Source organism: Oryctolagus cuniculus, chromosome 6 (genome assembly GCF_051225735.1).
Source record: "Oryctolagus cuniculus isolate XC-2025 breed Fujian yellow rabbit chromosome 6, ASM5122573v1, whole genome shotgun sequence".
Taxonomy (NCBI): Eukaryota; Metazoa; Chordata; class Mammalia; order Lagomorpha; family Leporidae; genus Oryctolagus; species Oryctolagus cuniculus.
Window position 1 is genome coordinate 3,133,802 of NC_142872.1, and position 24,111 is coordinate 3,157,912.

Sequence of the window (24,111 nt, forward strand, 5' to 3'; positions counted from 1 at the left end):
GATTAGCTTTAACTCTGAAATCCCAATAGCAAGTTAGCCAAGCATTGTAATTGTCTTCAAATATAGGATGATGTCGCTGGCATGACTGGAAATAAGATAAGGTGAGGAATGTCCTAGGGATGCAAATCCTTCTTGGAGGAGGGGATTTATTTCCACTCTTCACAGTCATATCATGCTTCGCATACCCAGTTTTTAGTTTTGATCGAATTGTTCTGTTGATTTTAGCTGCCTTTCAATGCAGTCTATTCTATTTAAGGCAGGGATAACAACAACATAAATAATAATAACTAACTTATGATGCGTTTTCTAAGACTTGGAACTCGTGTAAGGTCTCTGTGTTGTCTCAGTGAATCCTCGCAGTGCTCCCAAGACCCCAGTGAGGTCATCATTAATGGTCGTCACAAGTTCTTCCATCACTTTCAAGATTTAAACAGCTGCATGCTTGATTTAAAAACAAGAGGCACTTCTCTGAGGCCTATACAACATCTTCGCCGGCACCTCAGTGCATAGCTCTGTACCTCAGTGTCTGTATCTCAGGGCCTGTGGCTATACTCCGAGGGTCAGTGATTGCAGGAATGCTTGTTTAACAGTGCCTGTTTGAACCGTGGTTACTTTGGGAGTTCCTTTACAGGAGAGATGTTGAAACTCAGTTCATAGATGACATTAGTGTATGCTTTGTGGACGTTATTCGGGTAGACACATTGACATCCCACTATGGACAGTGGCTTATTTTTTGTCATGGAATTGGGGGAGTGAGTGCGGGGCAGAGGATCAAAGGCAGGGCCTCCAAGGCATGCATTAGAGCCATTTCTGATGGGGGGGCCTGAGATGTCCCAGGGAACTGAACTGTGACCGGGAGCTCTGGAGTTGGCTCTTGGGAATGCCAGGGTAGTCAAAGAGTCTGCAGAAAATAGAATTAAAATATAAGTTCACTTTGGTACAAAGTGTTGGAAACCCATGCATAGTTTTTTTTTAAAAAAAATTTTTTTAAATTTATTTGACAGAAAGAGAGACAGAGAGAAAGGTCTTCCTTCCGTTGACTCACCCCCAAATGGCCACTATGGCTGGAGCTACGCCAATCTGAAGCCAGGAGCCAGGTGCCTCGTCCTGGTCTCCCATGTGGGTGCAGGGGCCCAAGCACTTAGGCCATCTTCCACTGCACTCCCGGGCCACAGCAGAGAGCTGGACTGGAAGAGGGGCAACCAGGACAGAATTCGGCGCCCCAACCGGGACTAGAACCTGGGGTGCCAGTGCCGCAGGTGGAGGATTAGCCAAGTGTGCCACGGTGCCAGCCCCATAGTTTTTTAATAATCAACATTTTCAGTGACCTTGTGGGACTCTCTGTCATTGTCTAAAGCGGTGTAACCTTATTTCCATCTGTTGCTCTTCTTTCCAGGGGCCACCTCAGCCTCCTGGGCCACTGGGTTTGTTTTCAGGAGTCTCATAACTCGTAGCCTCAGTCCATGGTTTGGGCTCTCAGAAAAGTTAGGTAGCTTTCCTTGGATCTCTTTCCTCACCCACTTACTCCACCACAGCGTTCCCTGCTGGGGCTGTTCATTGCAGGGCCCATCTCTTGTTCATCTGTTATGGTTTCTATACAACAGGCTGTGCCTTTAAGATATTTCCAAATGAAAAGTATTTTTTAAAGAGTTTACAATGTTTGATAATAGTCAGAAAATGTACGGGGTGGTGGTTAGGGGTGTGTGTGTGTGAAAGAGAAATGGAAACCACTGGAGCAGAGCCCAGAGCTGAATACAGGAAGAGACACTTCAGGGAGTAAGGGAGATGTCCTTTAGAAACAGTATAGAGTGCATCAAAGAGATCCTCTCTCTCTCCCTGCACCCACCTCAGATTGTCTAATCAACGTGCCTGACACTGTCCTTACACTCTCGAGGAGGACAGTTTGTAGTCACCGCGTCTCTGCTTAGGCATCCACGGCTGACCGGGTGGGAAGGGCGGGCATGGGGCAGTGCTGGACGGGCCGGGGTAGGGCCATGACCGCTTGTCTGGCTGTCCAGACCCGAGCACAGGCATGTGTGTGACTTTTTGCCTGATGGCGGCAGCTTGGTCTGGGGACTTGGAATAATTAACGCCTGAGAGTTTTGTTGGACCAGGACGCTCCCCCAAGATAGCTGCTCTGCGATCGGCATCCCCTGCGTGCGCTCCCTGCTGTGCCTGGGGCATGGGCACAGCATGGTCAGGCAGGAAGGTGCTGGCTGGCACCCACCCAGCACTGCAAGTTCTCCTGCCTCGCCAGCCTCAGCTCATGCCCAGAGGGGAGGAGTGCGTCTCTGCGCCTCCCCAGGGCCTGCCCCTGCGGGCTTGAGTGAGAGGTATGAGGTCAGCTCCCTGGGGACAGCATGGCCGGATCATGTGCCAGAGTGCCAGTCTCTCCTCTGGGGGAGCAGCCCTTGTTCAGGGGTGGTGGGAGTGCTGACCAAGGCAGGGGCCGTTCAGAGCGTGTGGGCACCGCGCAGGGTGCTGCCAGCCGCAGTCTCGCTCTGCGTGTTTATCTCAGCCTCACAGCCTCGCTCTGGTCTCCCTGCCACCTGCTGTGTCCGGCGTACCAGGTGGGCAGCCATGTCCTGACTCTGTACATTGCTCTGTTCGGATGCCATCTGGACCACATTCCCGGTTAACGTGAGTCAGCTTTGATGACCACAGGCCTGGCAGTTATGATTCAGGAAGAAGAGACAGAAATGCAGTGGAAAGAAAATCCTTTCTTGATTTGCTGTTTTATCCCAGATGAACATGGGAAAAACTACTTAGGATCCAGGTATAGGCTGGTTGAGCGAGGGGAGAGGCAGAGCATTCCTGGCAAGGCTGACGCCTACAGAGCAAACCTTGCCTTGTGATGCACGTGGCCAGGACACCCTCTTGTGTACTCACAGAGAACAGTGAGAGTGTTGGCCATCACCCCTACTGCTGCCCAGGCTCTGTGGCCCATGCTGTGTAAGCACCTGCTCATCCCATGCTGGCAACGCACATCATGCAGGTGTTTGAGTGGCTGAGTGCAGGGGCTCTGCCACCAGACTGCATGGGTTGGAACCCTGCCTGGGTGGTCAGGAGCTGTGTGCTGTGGGGTGAGTGGGCTGCCCTCTGTGCTTTTGCCCCCACTCAGAGTTGTTTGTGAACAATGAAGGAGGACTCCAGTGTGGAGGATTCCGGTAGCCCGCATGTGGCCAGATTCTATTGTCTTTTAGCATTGTTTTGTTGTGTGTGCTTCCCAAATGAGGAAACCAGGGCTTCAGGTCACCAGGCACCTTCATTAAGGTATTTTGGAAGTGAGCAAAAATCCCAACCAAGTCGTGTCCTCCACTTTCTTCTAGGTGCCACCCACAGAAGCCCCAGGTCAGGGCCATGGAGCTTCCCTCCCCTCTGGTCCTCATAGTGGCCAGCTTGTGCCTTTTCTTCCTTTGGGTCCCGAGTGGATGCTTTCTAAGAGTTACCTTCCCTGACGTGCACCTCATCTGAAACAGGTACATGACGGAGTTACAGAACCTCCGCTCCTCCGTCGCCGTGCTCATGACACCTGCAGGGAGTTCTTTGTGTGCCTGCCTGCCTACTCCCTGCCTGGTATTCTGATGAATGCTGTCTCCCCAGAGGTGGTCCTGCTCTCATGGTGGAGTGATAGTGAGTATCCATGCTTGGCATGAGGAAGCGCTCAGTAAGTGCTTGGTAAGTGGAAAGATCTGTAGGTGCTTGGGGCCTCAGTAGGTGCTTTGTGAGTAGGTTCTTGCTTAGGGAGGATTCTGGGCAGGGCGTGGGAAGTGCTCAAACCTCTCCTCCACTGGCGGTGATTATGAATCAGGCACAGCAGTGCATCATGGTCTCCGCCCACTCCTCCTTTGGCTTATCTTTCCCAAGTGCTGCTTGGAGTGTGTAACCCCTGCAAGATGATGTCAAGTGACACATCTGATCCAAGTCTGGTAGGACCCAGGAGTGAGCAGGATTTGGGAGAATCCTGTAAGGATCGAGTCAGAGGAAAACATGGGGAGGAGAATCGGAAGTCTTGTGGAGAGGGTGGGTGTTTCATATGCAGAGAGAAGGATCAATACATTATGTGTAGGAAATCTAGCTTGTTTTGCCAAGGCATCTGGAACTTTGGGGCTCTTTTTGCTGTGTCTTTAGGTTTCTGGGAGTCGAGGCAACATCATCGCTGACATTCACTGCCTTGCGAAGCCTCCTTCCAAAGCACAGGGTGAGGCGCAGCACACTCAGCTGTGCGGTCTGATCTCACTCCTCATCTCACATCGCCTCCACCACTCCTGGCCTGGCCACGGCATAGAGTGGCCGGCATGCTCTGGGGTCTTGGCAGTCTCACAGTCCCAGCAAACACCAGGCAGCTACAACCATGACTTTCCGTGAAATGATAAATGCATTCCACAGGAACAAACACCCCAGTTCCTGTGTTGGCTGTGTAAACCGGGTACCATGATCTGTCCTCCTCAGTTGTCACTTGAAAATGACTGAATACAGGAAAAAACATGCAGAAAACATTTCCTTATATCCAGACCTCTGGCTTTATTTAAATCTCCATAACAATCAGAGAGAAAGGTTGAATAAGATGGTAGGGTGTTCACAAAGCCTTAAGGTGCATTTTATTTTCCTACTCTCATCAGAATCAGCTCAGGTAATTAAAACCCTGGATGGGGAACAGGAACAAGACAGCCAGCGTCAGCTTTGTCCTCTTGGGGCTCTTCTCCGACTCCAGGCACCCCGAGTTTCTCATCTCCATCGTTCTTCTGACTTATGTTGCTGCTGTTTCTGGAAATGCCACCCTGATCACCCTCATCCTGCTGGACCCCCAGCTCCACACCCCCATGTATGTCCTGCTCAGCCAGCTGTCACTCATGGACTTGACTCTGACTTTATCCACCGTCACCAAGATGGCCACCGACTTCTTCTCTGGGACGCGACAGATCTCAAAGGTCGGCTGTGGGACCCAGATGTTCTTCTATGTGACCTTAGGAGCGGCAGAGAGTGTCCTCCTGACCCTCATGGCCTATGACCGCTACGTGGCCATCTGTAACCCACTGAGATATTGCACGCTCATGAGTCCCAGGGTCTGCCTGCTCATGGTCGCCATGACCTGGGTGGGGAGTTCTCTTGCTTCCTTATCCCATACCATCTATGTAATGCACTTCCCCACGTGCGGCTCCAGGGAGATTCAGCACTTCTTCTGTGAAGTGATGGCCTTCCTGAAGCTCTGCTGTGAGGACACCTCCGTTTATGAGAAAGTGGTGCTCATCACGGGCACAGTATTGCTCCTGATCCCTTTCAGCCTCATCCTGGCTTCCTACGCCCTCATCTTCCTCACTGTCTTCCACATGAACTCCCCTAAAGGGAGGAACAAAGCCCTGGCCACCTGCTCCTCCCACCTCACTGTGGTGAGTCTCTACTTTGGTCCAGCCATGGTCATCTACATGACACCGAGTTCTACTCTTTCCCCAGAGCTGGACAGACATCTCTTTGTACTTGATACAGTAATCACACCCCTGTTGAACCCTCTGATCTACAGTCTCCGTAACAAGGAAGTAGTGAGGGCTCTGAAGAAGGCCCTGGGGAGATGGCTCGTTTCAAAATAGCCTGGGGCCGGCGCCTTGGCTCACTAGGCTAATCCTCCGCCTTACGGCGCTGGCACACCGGGTTCTAGTCCCGGTTGGGGCGCCGGATTCTGTCCCGGTTGCCCCTCTTCCAGGCCAGGGAGTGCAGTGGAGGATGGCCCAAGTACTTGGGCCCTGCACCCCATGGGAGACCAGGAGAAGCACCTGGCTCCTGCCATCGGATCAGCGCGATGTGCCGGCCGCAGCGCACTGGCTGTGGCGGCCATTGGAGGGTGAACCAATGGCAAAGGAAGACCTTTCTCTCTGTCTCTCTCTCACTGTCCACTCTGCCTGTCAAAAAATAAAAAAAAAAATATCCTGGGAACGCTTGGCAAACAGACGTGTCCCTGGACCAAAAGGCAAATACTGCGTGGGTGTACACTTAGCATCAGGTGTGTTTGTTTCCCTGAGTGTGATAACAGTTGGGAACCTATGACCTTAGAGACCCTGCTGAGATGGCAGGAAGGTGACATGGTCAGTTTTGAAACTAATAGTGGCTGCACCACACCTGGGTCTCTGCACTGTATGTTTCTATAGTATGTGGAACTGATGTTATGTGATGTAGTCCAGGATGTGCTATACTGTCTCATAGTTCATATTAAATGATGTGATGTTATTTGGTTGTGGGGTTTTGGGGAGGCCCCTGGCGTATATACAGGCACAAGATGGGTCTTCAAGGCCGGCGCCGTGACTCACTAGGCTAAGCCTCCGCCTGCGGTGCCGGCACACCGGGTTCTAGTCCTGGTCGGGGCTCCGGATTCTGTCCTGGTTGCCCCTCTTCCAGGCCAGCTCTCTGCTGTGGCCAGGGAGTGGAGTGGAGGATGGCCCAAGTCCTTGGGCCCTGCACCCCATAGGAGACCAGGATAAGTACCTGGCTCCTGCCATCGGATCAGCGCGGTGTGCCGGCCGCGGTGGCCATTGGAGGGTGAACCAACAGCAAAGGAAGACCTTTCTCTCTGTCTCTCTCTCTCTCACTGTCCACTCTGCCTGTCAAAAAATAAAAAAAAAATTAAAGGAAAATTTTCACCATATCCCGATATTTACACATACAAGTCTACAGGGAAATAAACATGAACCCATTCTTATAAAAAAAAAAAGATGGGTCTTCAAAATTTCGTGAACAATGTGTATCCCCCCAAAATATTATGCTTTAATTTCAAAAAAAATTTTTCACCAAAAAGCTTGTCTTACTCCTACTTTCCATGAGCTTTATGGAGCATGTGTATGTGAGTGTGTGTCTGTGTGTACATGGCGTCCAGGAGCTGTTATTTCACCTCATGGATCAGCACATACATTTCCTGACACTCCTGCTGTCATGCTCTGTCTCGTGAAGAGTAACATCGGAGAAGGCCAGGTCTGGTCTCTATGCATTTGCTGCTCTTTCCCAGGATCTAGAGCAATGCCTGCATTGTATCTGGGAGGCCGAGGACATCGGCTACTAACTGCGCTAAGTGCCCACTTCCTTCTTGGTTCTAGTACTGCCTGGTCTAATACTGCCTTTGGTCTGGTTGTAGCCCTAGAGGTCGTCTCCTAAATATGAGTGCTTGGGGTCCAGTAGCTTTGCTGTCCCCCCAGGAGGCAGTGTTAGTCCTTGGCCAGCCACACAGCAGCAGCGTGGCAAACAGTGTTAGCTGTGTGCCACGTGCAGGCAGCACCGTGAGGCAGGTCTTGTGCTGGACTCTTGTTGCACTGTTTGCATTTTAAATGTCAGAACAGCTTCAGTATTCATAGAAAGAACTCACTTTTCACATTTTAACAGTGTAGTTACCCAAAGGAAAGGGTTGAGGTTCTGAGCAAGTTTATAGCTGTTTACTTGTTTTGCCATGAAAGCAAATAGCAAATGTGAGGTGTGAGAAAGACAGTGTGGGTGGCTTAGAAAAATTCCAGTGAGCCCGTTGGAGCCTCGTCTCAGCTGTGTGTAATTAAAAGGAATGTTGTAGGCTCACATCTGGCAAATGGGGAAGATCTGGGTAGTGTTTTGTTTGAGAGTTTCTCATTTAAGAAGGTTGGGCGAGCAATTCAACAAGTTGCTGCGTAACTCACCTAAAACGCAGTCCAGCTGCTTTCTGGGGGCACGTTGAGAGTTAATTTTGAGGAAAATCACCCCTCAATCCAGACTCAAAGAGGAGCTACGGACCCAGTTTTGCCTCTTGATCTTTTAACTGCACATAATTATTGTGCGTGTTGAGGGAGAAAATGTGGTATTTCAAAGCCTGTGTTCCTTGTGTGTTATCAGATCAGGGTACGGGGCGTATCCATCACCGCAGACATTCTCGATTCTGTGTGCTGGAACTTTGCAATCCTTTCTACTCCCTGCACTGATGACCATGCCCCCTCCACACCCCTCCTGTGTCTCAAGGCTTCTTCCTCTTGATGTGTTCAGGCGCTTCCTGGTGTCTGATGTCCTGAAGCCTGTTGGCGTGGGCACACACACACACACACACACACGAGGGCACATCTGGATGCTGTTGCCTATCTTGCTGAGAAGCAGAAGTGTGGGTTTGCTGTTCTGGTTGTTTGAACATGGCAAACCAGGCTGATTGTGGAACAGCTGGCTCGGCCAGCCCTGACTGGAGATGAGGTCAGTCAGGAGTGTCTCAGGCATGGGCAGGAAGCTCTGCTTTGCTGTCAGTGTGAGGAAAATCCTGAAATACAGAGATGCCCGTTTTGAGCCACACAGAGTTCATGCCGTTCAGTGGAAACAACTTGAACAGGAAGTGTGGTAGAAGTGACAGCCCAAGGATATGTTTGAAGTGTGAGTGAAATGTGTTTTATGGGACAAAGACATAAGCCTCAGCCACTATAGCTCATTGCCCAAGAGATGAAGTAGGGTTCTATCCCTTGTCCCCTGCATCTCAGTTTGGTTTCACATGCCCCTCGTTCTTCCCAGGTGTGGGAATTCACCTCTGCCTGCTGCCCCACACCCCCACTCCTAGCCCACATAAGATACAAAAAAGCCCCTGGGGTCTGGGCCTTCTGCCACGGGTTCAGTCTGTGTACACCCACCTCTGCGGATTTGTTTTCTTTGAGTAAATGTGGTCTGGCCATAAGTTTGTACCCTGTCTCCCCTCTGTTCTGCACCCCCTTTTTTCTTGGTTTGGTGTCCTGTGTGAGGAGGCACAGTCTGCACCCTTCTTCTTGCAGGTGTCATGGTTTGGTTTGAGTCAATTCTCTGTCTTGTTTGTTCCTGCGTGGGCAGGCCCTACAAATGCTTGTTTCCTCTCACATACTACAAAATGTAATCCTAAGCCTCAAGGTGTTGTTTTTAGCAAAGCAATCTTGGCATTTCAGGCGTGTTCCTGTGGGAATGGCAGGCCTGGGCTGCATCATGGGGCAGGAGGGTGTGTGCCTGGGAGCCACTGACACAGGACAGGGTACATCTGAAAGGGGTGGCCAGGCAGATACAGCTTTCCCCAACCTCGTATTCCTCTCAACATTTACCTTTTGTGGAAATAGTGGGTCTTCCATAGAAACACTGCATTTTTCCTAAAATGTTTGATGAATAAAATAATCAATCCAAGTCCTCCCAAGGTTCTGAATGTCTGTTGCACATATTTTCATGTAAGATAAGTGGTTTTACTTCTCTTCTTCTTCTTCTTCTTCTTCTTCTTCTTCTTCCTCTTCTTCTTCTTCTTCCTCCTCTTCCTCCTCTTCCTCTTCTTCCTCCTCTTCCTCCTCTTCCTCCTCTTCCTCTTCCTCTTCTTCCTCTTCTTCCTCTTCCTCTTCTTCCTCTTCCTCTTCCTCTTCTTCCTTTTCCTCTTCTTCCTCTTCCTCCTCTTCCTCTTCTTCCTCTTCCTCTTCTTCTTCTTCCTCTTCTTCCTCTTCCTCTTCTTCCTCTTCCTCTTCTTCTTCTTCCTCTTCTTCCTCTTCCTCTTCCTTTTCTTCTTCTTCTTCTTTTCTTTTTCTTTTTCTTTTTCTTTTTCTTTTTCTTTTTCTTTTTCTTTTTCTTTTTCTTTTTCTTTTTCTTCTTCCTTGACAGGCAGAGTGGACAGTGAAAGAGACAGAGAAAAAGGTCTTCCTTTTCCGTTGGTTCACCCCCCCAATGACCGCTGTGGCCGGCACGTTGTGCACTGATCCGAAGCCAGGAGCCAGGTGCTTCTCCTGGTCTCCCATGTGGGTGCAGGGCCCAAGGACCTGGGCCATCCTCCACTGCACTCCTGGGCCACAGCAGAGAGCTGGGCAGGAAGAGGAGCAACCGGGACAGAATCCGGCGCCCTGACCGGGACTAGAACCCAGGGTGCTGGCACCGCAGGCAGAGGATTAGCCTAGTGAGCCGTGGCACTGGCTGTTCTTTTGTAATTATTGTTGTTGAATCTCTGACCAATGCTTCTCTCTGGTGTATCATCAGCTGTTTTAGTAGGAACGCTAGAAGTGTTAGAGTTTAGAAAACTTTATAAAGTTGAAATTACTGAAGTAAAACAAATTTATTTCAACTTTATGCAAAATCTTGTCTTTGTTTACTCTAAAACTCATGTCATCAGTTACTGTAAAACACGTATTAAATTACTACAGTTTCCATTCCATTCTCTGGACTGCATCATTCTTATGCCTCCTTTTACTTGTCCCTGTGTGAATTTTGTTATGTTGGGCCAGAGAGAGGAAAGCTCTCCTATGGGTTGAAACCTGAATTATGGATGGGTGCCCTGTGGCGTGTTCATGTCCTGCAATTTGAGAGACGGTCAGATTGTTTGGGAAGCCAGGGGGATGAGTGATTGCCTCTTTCCCACACTCTGCTGGGGCGCCGTGCAGATCCCAGCAGCCCTGTCCCAGTGTTTGAATCCCAAAGTTTCTCTGCTAGTAGAGAAGGCAGGTGCTCTTGAGGCCAGCGTCCCTATTGGAGAAGCAGACATGGAAGGGAACTATGCTGAGCCAGGGCTGAGGAATCCCAAGTCCCAGGTGCCATCACCCCTTTGAGGCTCACAGTTTAGGTAAACAACATTGTTGTCTCTGGTCACAGAATCTTTTTTTTTTTTTTTTTTTTGACAGGCAGAGTGGACAGTGAGAGAGAGAGACAGAGAGAAAGGTCTTCCTTTGCCGTTGGTTCACCCTCCAATGGCCGCCACGGCGGGTGCGCTGCGGCTGGTGCACCGCGCTGATCCGATGGCAGGAGCCAGGAGCCAGGTGCTTTTCCTGGTCTCCCATGGGGTGCAGGGCCCAAGCACCTGGGCCATCCTCCACTGCACTCCCTGGCCACATCAGAGGGCTGGCCTGGAAGAGGGGCAACCGGGACAGAATCCGGTGCCCCAACCGGGACTAGAACCCAGTGTGCCGGCGCTGCAAGGCGGAGGATTAGCCTAGTGAGCCGCGGCGCCAGCCTGGTCACAGAATCTTAACCATCATAGCGGCAGTGGAGTGTTGTTCATGTTCTGTGTCCTTCTGTCTGTCCACTCCTAAGTAGTGAAAAGGACCCATTTACAGATTTGGGTGGAAGGCCTCAAGTTACGACAGGCTTCCTAGTGCCATAGGGTGAGATGAGATTTTTTTCCATGGAAATTGCTTTACATTTAACAATACCTGTGAAAATAGTGCTTTTTTCTTTTCTGCCATTGCGTGGCTTATTGTTATCTGGTATTGAGCTCTCCCTCCCTGCAGCCTGTTCCGGGTCAAGTCATTAACTACAGTGGTAACCTGAAGTCTGTGGTGAGCCTCTTAAGTGTGGGTGGGCGGCTGTGTTGGGGGAAGCTTGGTGTCTCGGGACCTGGTACATCAGGGAGAAATTCTGGCTTTTTCATGCCCAGCCCAGCCCCTCAATCGAATCACAATATCGCCTGCTCATGCTTTATTTTCACGTGCAAACCTGAGGGTTTATACCAGATGTTAAGTTTTCAAACTCCCACACCCAGCGGAGTATCCTGTGGAGCTCATTGAGCCTGACCCACACAAATGCTGAAAAAACAAAGGAAAAAATGAGAATGAGGATGATACTATGAGACCCCCCCCCAAAGGAACCCTGCAGCACTCAATAGTAGAAGGTGAAGATGAATAGATTGAATATATGCCAGAAATGGAATTCAGAAAATTAATCATCAGACTACTTAGAAGGAACCAAAAGCAAATTCACAAACTAAATGAAAAATTTTCCCATTACATTGAGATATTAAAGAGAAATCAGAATGAAATACTAGAAGTGCAGAACTCTATAGATCAAATAAAAATGCAGTGGAAAGTCTTAGCAACAGAGTGAGTGAGACAGAAGAAAGAATATCAGAACTAGAATACAAATTTCTGGAAATTTTATGGTCAGACCAAAAAAAAAGTTAGAAAACTAAAAAACACTGTTGGAGATCTATAAGATACTATCAAATGACCCAAAATACAGGTTCTAGGAGTTCCAGAAGGCATGGAAAGAGAGAAAGGATTAGAATGCCTTCTTAATGAAATAACAGAAAACTCCCAATTTGGAGAAGGAAACGGACATCCAAGTACAGGAAGCACATAGAACTCCCAATTTCGCGACACATTGTAGTCAAACTCTCCACAGTAAAACATAAAGAAAAGATTCTAAAATGTGCATGAGAGAAATGCCAAATCACATTCAGAGGATCCCCAATTAAACTCATAGCTAACTTCTCATCAGGAACCCTACAGGCTAGGAGAGAATGGCAAGATATATTCCAAGTCCTCCTTGGAGAAAAATACTGTCAGTCCAGAATACTATACTCTGCAAAGCTCTCACTTATGAATGAAGGTGAAATAAAGATCTTCCATGACAAATGGAAATTGAAAGAATTTGTAACCACCACCACCCCACCCCACCCCACCCCCCGGACCTGCAAAAAATACTCAAGGATGTGCTACACAGAGAAACACAGAAACACGGTCATCTGTGAAAGAAGGGGAAGGCAGAAAATCGCCCAGTAAAAATACAAAGGTAACCCAAAGTTAAAAATAGACTATTAATGGCAGAGCAAAGTTGTTACTTACCAATAGACACCTTGAATGTAAATGGCTTCAACTCTCCAGTTGAAAACACAGACTGGCTGAATGGATTACAAAACAAAACCCATCTATTTGCTATCTACAAGAAGAACATCTCATCAACAAAGATGCACGCAGACTAACAGTGAAAGTTTGGAAAAAGATATTCCAGCCAACAAAAACCAAAAAAGAGCTGATGTAGCCATCATAATATTAGGCATAATAGATTTTAACACAAAAACTGTTAAAAGACACAAAAGAAGGGCACTATGTAATGATTAAGGGATCAGTTCAACAGGAAGAGGTGACTATTAAAAATGTATATGTACCTAATTACAGGGTACCTGGATATTTAAAAGAAATGTTAAGGAATCTAAAGAGAGACATAGACTCTAATGCAACAGTAATGGGGGACTTCAATACTCCACTTTCGGAAATGGACAGAGCAATCAGACAGAAAATCAGCCAAAAAACAGCCGAGTTAATTGACACTATAGACCAAGTGGACCTAACAGATATCTACAGAGCTTTGCACCCTACAGCCAAAGAATACACATTTTTCTCACCAGTGCATGGAACTTTCTTGGGATTAACCACATACTAGGCCATAAAGCAAATCGCAGCAAATTAAAAAAAATCAAAATCATACCATGCATATTCTCTGACCACAATGGAATGAAGCTGGAAATCAGCAACTCAGGAATCCCCAGAACATACGCAAACACATGGAGACTGAACAGCATTCTCCTGAATGAACAGTGGGTCATCAAAGAATCAAAAGAGAAATCAAAAACTTTCTGGAAACAAATGATGATGACAGTACAACATATCAAAACTTATGAGATACAGCAAAAGCAGTGTTAAGAGGAAAGTTTATAGCAATTGGAGTCTACATCAAGAAACTGGAAAGGCACCAAATACATGAGCTATCAGTGCATCTCAAGGATCTAGAAAAACAATAGCAAACCAAACCCAAAACTGATAGGAGAAAAGAAATAATTAAAATTAGGGAAGAAATCAACAAAATTGAAACCAATAAAACAACACAAAAGAGCAGCAAAACAAAAAACTGGTTTTTCGAAAAAATAAATAGAATTGACACACCATTGGCCCAACTAACCAGAAAAAGGAGAGAGAAGACCCAAATTAACAAAATCAGAGATGAAAAAGGAAATGTTGGGAACAGCTGTCTTTGGGAAGCACTGACGGAGGACAGCCCTTGTTCAGATGGTTGGGAACAGCTCCCTTAGTTTTTGTCCTCTATTCTTTCTTTCTTTCTTGTTTTCTTCTTCTTTCATTCTGTTTCCTTTTCTTTCTTGAACCAAACAGGAGAGGGGGAAGGGACAGGAGAGAGTGGGTGGCAATGGGAAGAATTACTATGTTCCTAATGTTGTATTTATGAGATATAAATAAATAAAATATTTTTGAGTTGCACTGAGAGGTAAAATTGACCACAGGAGACATCTACACATGGAGAAGGTGACTGGCAGGTGGAGACATTTAGAACTGACCTATTCCTGAAATAATAAAGAGATGAGTTCATCAGGTCCATGCCTGAGACTTTGCATCCTGGGCTGGACTTGAAGATTCCTTCCTGTGAGTCACTTTCTGATGGGAATGTCTGATTTCCGATTCCACTTCAAACTTGTGGGATCCATTATCTGCAGATATTATGCTGTTTCCATTTAGGTCAGTCATAGAGTAGTGACCTCACTGGCTGACTGTGCAACACCGTTCAGTAAACATCCTAAATCTATCAGATGTTAACATTTAAATAATTGAATACATAGGCAGAGACAAGGGATAATAAACAAGCAAGTGTATTTGTATTGTGTTATTAGCACTAGTGTAACAATGATATCACACTCAGTTTGTTCAAAGCCACATAAATGGAGCTAGAGTTGGGTCTCGCCCTAGGCTGGGAGATTAGTCTGGTCCAAAGAGTTCCTGCTAGGTAGTTAGACACCGAGAACAAGAGCTCCGAGGTCTGTTCTCCAGTAAAAGACGCTGAGCACAGCTGAAACCATTGGATTTCAGCTCGTGTTTCCTGGGAGGCTTGATGCAAAAACCACATGGACCATTGAGAAATAGTAAGGCCAGAGCCTCTGTCCCAGGAAGGAGGCAGACACGTGAACAAGGGGTTCTACCAGGCGGAGAGGATACACTCCCTTAGAAAGGGGAAGCTCTGATGGAGCCAGAAGGAGGAAGCCAGTAAACCGAGGGGAGAGCTAAGAGCAGCATCACAGGACAGCACCACTGAATGGGAGCTTGCAGGTGGCCGCATTGCTCTGGGGCGGTAATAAAAGGCGGCGACTCGTCAGCCTGTCTGTGGGTGCAGGCCGAAAGGCCCAAACAGCTGCAGTGTGGAGTGTGTTGGAGGTGGGTGGCAGACACGGGGTCAGACAGGTGTGTTAGCACCGTGTCACCACGCAGGGTGTCTTGAATCACATAAATGTTTTGTCATGCATATGCCAGGGTCCTCTGGAAAAAGTTTTTGATACGCGAGGCTCATGGAAACTGGAAATTTGCCTTCCAAGGTTGATTCGGCTGCACCGCTCACCAGAAGCTTCTGATGGACATCAGAGGCCCCACAAGGATCACGCCCCTCTTTCCAGCATAGTTCACACCCTTACAAATGTGACATTAAAGGGGGCACTGTCCTTTCCCCAGTGTGGCTGAAAATGGAAATCCAGAATTCAGTTTTCACAAGAGAACCAGCGTTCCGTGGGAGAAGCGTTGAGAATCTGGGCGTCTGAATGAAAAGCAGCATCACCTTTTCTGTGTAAGCATCAGCCTGCTCCCTAGAACGTTCCGCAGGGCCCACAGCACATCCTTGTTCCTTAAGCTGTAGATGAGAGGGTTCAGCATGGGCGTGATGACAACGTCAACCACAAACAGACGCTGGTCCACCTCGGGGGGCAGGGAGGACCCCGGGGTCATGTAGATGATCATGGCTGGGCCAAAGTAGAGGCTGACCACAGCCAGGTGGGACGAGCAGGTGGCCAGAGCTTTGTTCCTGCCGTCGGGGGAGTTCATGCAGAGCACGGTGAGGAAGATGAGCACGTAGGAGGTGAGGATGAGTCCAAAAGGGATGAGCAGGAAAACGATGCCGGAGGCCAGCACCATCTTCTCGTAGGCAGAGGTGTCCTCACAGGAGAGCCTCAGCAGGGCCATGACCTCACAGAAGAAATGGTGGATTCTCCTGGAGCCACAGGTGGAGAGGTGCATGGCATAGGTTGTGTGCATGAGGGAGATGAGCACACCCCCAGCCCACGACCCCACGGCCATTTGCACACAGACACTCGGGGTCATGATGACTGGGTATCTGAGGGGGCTGCAGATGGCCAAGTAGCGGTCAAAGGCCATGAAAGTCAGAAGAACACACTCGGCCACCCCTAGCATCAAGTAGAGGAAGATTTGAACTCCACAGCCGCTATGGGAAATGCTCCCGTGTCCCGAGAAGAAGTCTGAGGCCATCTTGGGCACGGTGGTGCAGATTAGGGTCAGGTCCATGAGGGCGAGCTGGCTGAGCAGGAAGTACATGGGGGTGTGCAGGCGGGCACTGCCCCAGATCAGCAGGGCCAGGACAGAGTTTCCCATGACGGCCACCCCGAGAAACAGGAGGATGATGCTGACGAAGAGGCCGGGATGCTGGGAGGCAGAGAAGAGGCCCAGGAGAATGAAGTCAGTGGCGGAAGAACCATTTCCTCGCCCCATGTCTTAGTCTGCCATCTAGGACTGGAGGACCATGGCAGAAAAACACACCGGGAGTCACTCTGCCCACGAAACTGTCAAACTGTCGCTGATGTGAATCAATTTCTGCAACTCCTGCTTTTACCAAGTGAAAACAAATATGTTGCAATGTGTTTCAGTGGGGCCGATCGGTGGTCTGATGCCTGTTGCTGTGGAGCCGTGTGATCCAGCACAGACAGGAATGCTGAATGACAGGAATGAAGCCCTCTGTCATCAGCACATTTCTGCATTCTGCGGCACAGTGCGGCCGTCATCCCGTGAGGACTACCAGGGTGGATTCTAGTCGATAGGAAAAGCCCCGTACGTGTGCAGGCGTCACATCCAGACGGCACCCAACATTCCCCACAGTGGACCTGGCTGCTCATCTGCCCGTGCGCAGCACCGTGGGACATGGGGTCTCTGCCTAATTCGTGCTTCTAGATTCACCCCCACCAGTACTCTGGTGGTGTTACCTCGTCATCAGGTGTGTGGCGGTCCCTGTGCCCTCCGGGAGTCTGCATTCTTCTCCATCCCTCTTTGTATCTTTCTGCCCGTCCATTGGGACATGAAGCTCTGTGGACGATCTACTCCACAGCTGTGGATCCCGTTGAAGCCAGCACCCAGGCCAAACCCCGAGCGTCTGGGCTAAAAGCAGGACGGAGGACTGGGGAGGATGCAGCCAGCCCTCTGGGGACCGTGTTGGCTCCTTAAGCCCAGGTAGTTAATGAGCGCAGGTGTCAGAGAGCCGGGCTGCAACCCCCAGGGAGGCTTGGGAGGATGGAGGTTACAGGGTCAGCTGCGTTTGAACCCAGTTTCACTCTCTACAGCTGTGTATCTGGGGAGGTCCTGTCACCTACCAGGCTTCTGTTGCGTCCTCTACAACGTGGAGATACCCACAGGTTGTGTGAGGGTGGGCTGGAAGGACTCACATGGACAGGTGGACGATCCTGGCCTGGTCGCCAGTCTGTTAAGGGGACCCATGAGGGAAAGTGTGGTTCAGCATGGCTGCCATGCATGGGACCTGCATTCGCTGTGGTGTCACTGAGCATGGCTGCTGTCAGTGCATGCAAGTCAACCAAAAATGCCCCCAGTCCTACCTTAAGGCAGAGCCAGACTCATGAGCGGGGGGCTTGGATAATGCTGGGGAAGGGTCTGCCTTAGGGGTGCTGTGTGGAGTGGTGTCAGCACAGCCGGACACACCAGCAGCTGTGGCCTCACCCTCTCCAACCCCACGGAAAACTTCCAGCTGCTGAGAGGAGTCGCCCGGCACTGGCACCGGGTTGGGTCTCACTCCTCAGCCTCACGTTTGTACAGGTTCCAGTGCACGCAGGAGTCTGTGCCCCTTCCCGTTCCTCCAAGTGATTAAGAAATACTTTGAGGCAAAACCCAGCAACGTTCCTGGAAATTTCTAAGAGCTTGGTGGGAATTCTTTTTATTCATCTTGATGTTAAGTGAGGAGCTTGATAAATGTGTTTTATTCATCTCAGTATCAAAGGAACGAGGGGCTTGCTAATAGGTAATAGCGCTTCTCGTACAAATGCTTTCAACTTGTTTTCTGAAGTGACAGTCACTTGCAGGGCAACTGCTATGAGCCTGAACTCTTCCTAGGACTTTGCAAACGTGAGCTCACTCCAGTCTGGGCACACTTGGCCGTGGTGGGTTCTGCACCCTCACCTCTGAACCGTAGGATGCTGACTGAAGCTAGAGGTGTTCAGCGGTGTCAGCACATGTGACAGCTGATGAGGGTGGGGCCCTGGGCCCAGGAAATCTGTCTGCAGGGACTCCACCCCACTGCCTGAGCAGGCTCCCCGCTGGTGGCCATGCTGGCTCCTCGACAGGAGCTAGCGGCCTCCACCCCAGCAGGTGGAGCTGGAATGCCCACAGGAAACAGCTCAGAATGCTGGGAGTTCCCCACCGCTCTGGTCAGCCGTGGGTCCTGCGGCTGCACTCACTCACTCACTCACTCACTCACACCCTCACACCCCCATGTTCGAGTGTGACTCCGCGCTGAGCTGCAGGTTCACCAGTGCCCTTGGCCAGCCCAGCCCCGATGGGATGTGCCAGGGAGAGAGGGCCAGGCCTGGAAAAGCCGCCGCAGAGCTTGCTTAGTGGAAGACTGCACAGGTAAGAGCGTCCTTTCATTGCGAGGGACTTGAATGCCTGGTGCAAGATTTTGGCTTTGCTGGGAGCATAGAGAGACACGTTGTGATTCTCAGATTAATTGCATTCTGTGTTTCCCAGCATGCTTGTGGCCTCCTCCTTGCAGTCCCTCTTATCAGGGTGGAATGTCCATGGCTGGCAAGCTTCTCCATGGCCAGCCCTGCCGTGGGCTCCATGTGTCCAGCATGGGGCTCGAGGCAGGAAGCACCAGCCAGTGTAGATGGAATAAGGCAGCGGGTGGAGAGCCTATGAGTGTTTCCTGTGAGTGTCAGCAGAGGTGGCCACCTCTGTGGCTCCACGTGGACACCACCAGTGTAGCCGCACCCTCAGGGCTGAGGCCCAGGGCAGCGTCCATGGAGATACATCTTGGAGGGGCCGTGTCTGAGGAGGAGGCACCCGCAGGCTCTCAAGGCCTCAGGTCTCAGACACAGACCCTTCATTATGGTTGGCCCTTAGCTGAGTGAGCCTGCAGGCGGCCTGCCTGGTGCTGCTTTGAGCTGTTTAGTACTGTCCACCTGGGAGAGTCGCCAGCTGGGGCCTCCACTTCCTGACCTGCACAGCAGATGGAGAGGCGGCATCAGCTGTGAGCATTTCCGAAAGGCTTTGGCCAAGGAAGCAGAGCCGCAGGAGGTGGCCCGGGAGGCACCCACTCCCCTGGATCAGCATGGGAAGGGTAACAGGATTCACTGGTGCTGCCAATCGCGCGCATGGCTGAGACTACTGAGCAGGAACAGGTGTGTGCTTTGCCAGACATTGTCCTGAGGAGCCGACCTCACGAGTGCACGGGGTGGGAGGCTGTGCAGAGTGGGAGGCACTGAAACAAGATGTGAGTGAGAGCTGTGAGGTCCAGGTAGAGGACAGGGACCTGGGAGTGTGTGTGTTGGGGGATGGGGTGGGGGAGGAGCCTTCCAGGGAGAGGGAACCTTGTGCATGGCGCCGGGCATTGCTGGAGCTCAGAGCGATGGCAGCACTGGGCCATGTTGGCCAGGCCACATTGCTGCTGGGTACAGAATTGATGGTGCACCCTGCAAGCTGTGGGAGAGCCCAGATGAATGATGAGCAGGTGAAGGCAGGTGTGGCACCCAGGAACCACGCTTACAGGCGCAGGGGTGGATTGTGATGTAGCCATGGCCCAGGACAGGGGCAGAGGTGCCAGGGCAGGAGGAATGATGGGGAGAAGGTGAGGTGTGTGCGTGTCTGAGGGGGTTACAAATGCTGCTCCGCATGTTCTGCCGGTGCAGGGGACATGGCTCCTGGACGCGCTTGCTCTCGCTGTGTTTGCTCTGCTGAGAGACCTGGCATTAGTCTGCGTTTCCTCTGGGGGTTTAGTGTCACAGAAAGCTAGGAGAGCTTGTGGTGCAGACAATTCTTTATTTTCTCCCCTAGCACAACAGTTTGCTTCCTACGTGTAAATATGGAAAAGGGGTGACTGACGGCATGAGCGTCAGCGCAGTGGGCTGAGGAAGGCTCATTACACGCAGGCACAGACCGTGTATTCATTTCTTTAGAATGCAGGTGCCATAAGAGCATTTCACAAAGTTTCTGGGAACGGGAAGTCAGCCATAAGCTTGTCTTGGTGCAGAAAGTTTTGTCATCTGTGCAGAAAAGAGGTCTGCAAAACGTTCTTGGAAATGGGATATTCTGAGAAAGCACAGATTTCAAAATGTTTGCATCACAATAGACGTCTAGTTCCATTCTCCCACAAAGTTGTTGGCCTCCGTGCTCCCGAAAGCTCGCTAGAGCCTCTGTGGTCACCAGGCAGGGGTAGCAGGACCCCCTCTGGCGGGCATGGCCAGAGGCTATGTTCACAGATGCATGGTCATGGGCTTGCTCAGACACATGTAGTGGGCATGGCCAGAGGATGAGCTCACAGATGCATGGTCATGGGCTTGCTCAGACACATGTAGTGGGCATGGCCAGAGGCTATGTTCACAGATGCGTGGTCATGGGCTTGCTCAGACACATGTAGTGGGCATGGCCAGGGGCTGAGCTCACAGATGTGCGTGGTCATGGGCTTGCCTCCATGCCCAGCGTAGGCTTGAGCAGGGCATGGGGGGTTAGTGAGGTCCCTGCTCGATACCTGCAGTGGGCAGGGACAGCTACAGCCTCTGTGGGCAGTCACCGGCTACTTCCCAATCTGAGGAAAATTTGACTAGAAAGCCTGGGCTGTGTGGGAAGCTGAGCAGTGATCCGAGCCTGCAGACCATGGCCCCTGTTTCTTGCAGGCAAGAGTGCTGGCCGGTCTCCCTGGTCTGACTCCGCTGGCCAGAGGAGGGCAACCCTGAGGTCTGCACGTGTAGCTTCCCAGTGATCCCAGGCAGGCCAGCCCTGCCGATGCTGCCGATGCTGCCGATGCTGCCCGTGGGTTAGCTGAGCGTGGGCCTCCTGTGGAGGGTCCCAGAGTGCTGGGGAAGCTGAATGGCCAGAGCTGGTGTCATGGCAGGAACTGCATCCTGGGAGAATTCTCGACAGGGCTGTGCACCAGGGTGGGGAAGGGAGATGGGGCCCAAAAGAATCATCCGTCCTGGATCAAGACTTTCCTTCGTTCTGCGGCCCCGGGACGTCCCCACCTCACTTCTGCGCTCAGGGACATTCCAGGCAGTGCCGCCTGGGGACAGGTGCGTGGATTTCTGTGGGGGAGGGGACCCAGTGAGTGCCTGCTGCACCTGTGCTATCACCCCTACGATGACACATGGCAGCAGCCTGCTGTTAACAGTACAAAACTGGGGTGGGTGCGTGCTTTGTTTTATGTTTAAAACGTGTCTCATTCGTGGAGGTTCTTGAGAGGGGCTGCAGGGACAGCCTGCGCAGAGCCAGCCTGCTCGTTCCAGGGCACACGTCTTGTGCAGATCTCAAGTCACGCATTCCCCCAGTGTGTGGACAAACAGCAGCATATGAAGAAACGTTAGAAATAAGCGTGAGCAGCAGTGCTAAGTCCATTACCGAAATACTAAGAAAGAGGAATTCTTCAGGAAGGCAAACTCTGCAAACCAAACCAGTCCCAGCCAGGACAGGGAGGTGCAAGCCTCGGGGAGGGCGTTCCTGTGGGAGGGGCCCAGTCCCGTGGCGGAGCCTGCGTCCACCCAGTCCCAGCCAGGACAGGGAGGAGCGAGCCTCGGGGAGGGCGTTCCTGTGGGAGGGGCCCAGTCCCGTGGCGGAGCCTGCGTCCACCCAGTCCCAGCCAGGACAGGGAGGAGCGAGCCTCGGGGAGGGCGTTCCTGTGGGAGGGGCCCAGTCCCGTGGAGGAGCCTGCGTCCCGGCAGCTCTGGGACGGCCTGCTCCTCACTCGCCTCAGCTGAAGAGGACGTGTCCACTGCAACGCCGCGTCTCCCTGGAGTGACAGAAGGGGCTCATGGACGCTGGCAGCACCGGGACACTCCTGAGCTCTGTAATAATTCCAGTTCTTTAGAGGACACTACTGAATTTTTATTAATGAGGTGGTAACTTTGCATTCTTACAGATTCCTTGAATACAGTAAGCTTATTTTGTGTCCTAGAAGAAAGTGTGGTGTGGGTGTTTTGGTTGTTCATTCATTTTTGGTTTTGTCTCAGCCCTGACTGAGGCTGGTTTTAATACTCAGCCACTGGACGTTCAGCCTAAAGCAAATAGTGTAGATTTCAAGACCAGTACAGAGCCCATTGCACACTCAGAAGCAAGTCTCAGCTGAGCAACAGGTCTGGCCGTGCAGCCTGGGTTCCAGGCGTGTGCACCTGTGTGGCACGGCACAGCCTGCCCGCCTGCCCCACTCCAAGTGCATGGTGTGTGAGCTTGCTAGTTTCCTCGGCAGTGCGGGGGCGGGAGCCGTTATTTCATTCCAGTTTTCCAGATCGCTGGAAAGAGAGCCTCCAGCTCCTGCAGGCGTTTGCACTGGACGATGGGTTGACCTCGGGAGCAGTGCGGAGAACAGGAGGACGTGCAGGCACTCAGGGAGGGAGGGAGTTTTACTCCGGGTTCCTTGCGAAGCCTGTGGCCACCGTTGGGCTGCAGGTGGGCGAGCTGGGTGACGGCTGCCTGCAGTCAGTCAGGGCAGGTGACACTGTTTTCAGAGGTTCTGCTTCCTGACACCCCCCCCCCCCAAACTGTGAGCTCTCCAGTGCCCTGAGGACAGCTCGTGTCTTCCTCAGCACAGGGTGTTTGAGCCAATGAGTGCACGTGTGTCCTGGGCCTCTGTGGGCAAAGCTGGTGCTTGGTGCCATTGAGAGAGTTCTGTGGCTTCAGATCTGCGGTCAGAAGAACTGCTTTGGACCATGTCTGGAGCCATGGCCAGGTTGTTTTAACTCTTTACACACAGCCAGGGCGTCGAGGATCTCATCCTAGAACGCGTCCCATCCTCCAGGCCCTGGAAAGCCGTCGGAAGGAGTCTTCCAGCTTCCGCAGCGGGCGTGCACTAGCCACGGTGCTCTTCAGAGCCGCGAGCACGTCCTTGTTTCTCAGGCTGTAGATGAGGGGGTTCAGCATCGGCGTGAGGATGGCGTTGAACATGAAGAGAGACTGGTTTAATCTGGGGGTCTTAGAGGAGCCAGGCCTCATGTACACCAAGATTGCAGGGCCAAAGTAGAGACTGACCACGCATAGGTGGGAGGAGCAGGTGGCCAGAGCCTTGCTCCTGCCCTCAGGGGAGTTCATACGGAGGACAGTGAGGAAGATGAGGGCGTAGGAGGCCAGGATGAGGCCCAGGGGGATGAGGACCACCAGGAAGCTGGAGACCACCACTGACTTTACGTAGGCGGAGATGTCCTCGCAGGTGAGCTTGAGCAGGGCCATGACCTCGCACAGGAAGTGTGGGATCTCCCGGCGACCACAGACGGGGAAGTGCATGGCGTAGGCCGTGTGAGCCAGGGACGTCGCGGCCCCTCCCGCCCAGGAGCCAGTGACCATGTGCGTGCAGGTGGCGTGGCTGACAATGGTCGAGTACCTCAGCGGCTTACAGATGGCCACGTAGCGGTCCAAGGCCATGAAGGTCAGCAGGAGGCACTCCGTGATCCCCAGAGTTAAGCTGAAGAAGATCTGCGCTCCACAGCCCACCTGCGATATGGTTCTCTTCCCCGAGAAGAAGTTTGCGACCATTTTGGGGACAGAAGTTGAAATTAACGCCAAGTCGATAAGGGAGAGCTGGCTGAGCAGGAAATACATGGGGACGTGGAGCCGTGTGTCCAGCCAGATGAGGACGACGAGGGCGGCGTTGGCCATGACAGCCACGGTGTAGACCAGAAGAACGAGGCCCATGAGGACGATGAGGTGGCTGAACTTGGGCCAGAGCCCCAGGAGAACGAAGTCCGTGGTGACAGTCTTGTTGGCCTCCATGGCCGGCCGTCACCAGTGCCCTGAGATCCCAGGGAGGAGAATTGCTTCCTAGGATACCGTGCAACTGGTCTACCTCCTCATCCCCCAGGCCTCCTCCAAATAGGCTTGTGACCGCTGCTTTCCTGGCTGTGGTCTCTTCAGCACCGTGAGCCACTTCTCAACATGCAGGATTTTGTTTTTTCTTGTGGGTTGCTTGGTAAGTTTATTTACCTGTGATTAGAAACTGTAATCACTGATGGTAACCAAATAAGAACACAGGTCCCTTCTAATGTCCTATCAACAAAAGGCAATCATTTGATGAGTGTTTGCCACGTGCTTTCTTCAGTAAGCCATTGCATCACCAGCTCGAGGTCCTTTGCAGACACAGAGAGGAGTTAGGGTCACGTAAGAC

The 24,111-nt window shown here is 51.3% G+C and overlaps 3 protein-coding genes and 1 long non-coding RNA gene across 8 annotated transcripts in view; 2 read left to right on the forward strand and 2 right to left on the reverse strand.

Annotated features, from left to right (window-relative positions):
- The first annotated feature begins 4,641 nt into the window (after positions 1-4,641).
- LOC100354918 (olfactory receptor 2M3) lies at positions 4,642-5,872 on the forward strand. Its single transcript, XM_051828573.3, has one exon. The coding sequence runs from the start codon at positions 4,650-4,652 to the stop codon at positions 5,586-5,588; it is 939 nt and encodes a 312-aa protein (XP_051684533.3). The 5' UTR covers positions 4,642-4,649; the 3' UTR covers positions 5,589-5,872.
- Positions 5,873-13,982: 8,110 nt separating this feature from the next.
- On the reverse strand, positions 13,983-17,331 carry LOC149125944 (olfactory receptor 2T2-like). Its single transcript, XM_089334753.1, has 2 exons — positions 16,730-17,331; positions 13,983-16,175 (listed from the first exon to the last, which is right to left on the reverse strand). Exons 1-2 carry the CDS (start codon positions 16,775-16,777, stop codon positions 15,294-15,296), a joined length of 930 nt encoding a protein of 309 aa, XP_089190879.1. The 5' UTR covers positions 16,778-17,331; the 3' UTR covers positions 13,983-15,293.
- A 608-nt stretch (positions 17,332-17,939) lies between these two features.
- LOC149125945 (uncharacterized) overlaps positions 17,940-24,111 on the forward strand; it is a 69,428-nt gene continuing 63,256 nt past the window's right edge. For 2 of the 5 annotated variants that reach the window (XR_016235005.1, XR_016235004.1), the window contains exon 1: positions 17,940-18,380. This is a non-coding gene — a long non-coding RNA (uncharacterized LOC149125945). The remainder of the gene's footprint in view (positions 18,381-24,111) is intronic. The other 3 variants (XR_016235007.1, XR_016235006.1, XR_016235003.1) reach the window with 2 other exon arrangements.
- On the reverse strand, positions 22,531-24,081 carry LOC100354405 (olfactory receptor 2AJ1-like). The gene has a single exon (XM_002723751.5). The coding sequence runs from the start codon at positions 23,718-23,720 to the stop codon at positions 22,725-22,727; it is 996 nt and encodes a 331-aa protein (XP_002723797.4). The 5' UTR covers positions 23,721-24,081; the 3' UTR covers positions 22,531-22,724.

Bases quoted from the DNA above. Each gene is read 5' to 3' on its own strand.
- LOC100354918 (XM_051828573.3), top strand. From the start codon at position 4,650: ATGGGGAACAGGAACAAGACAGCCAGCGTCAGCTTTGTCCTCTTGGGG.
- LOC149125944 (XM_089334753.1), bottom strand. From the start codon at position 16,777: ATGCAGACTCCCGGAGGGCACAGGGACCGCCACACACCTGATGACGAG. The intron at 16,176-16,729 runs GTAACACCACCA...TCTGCCTCCCAG, and splicing joins GCCACACACCTGATGACGAG to CATCCCGGCCTCTTCGTCAG.
- LOC100354405 (XM_002723751.5), bottom strand. From the start codon at position 23,720: ATGGAGGCCAACAAGACTGTCACCACGGACTTCGTTCTCCTGGGGCTC.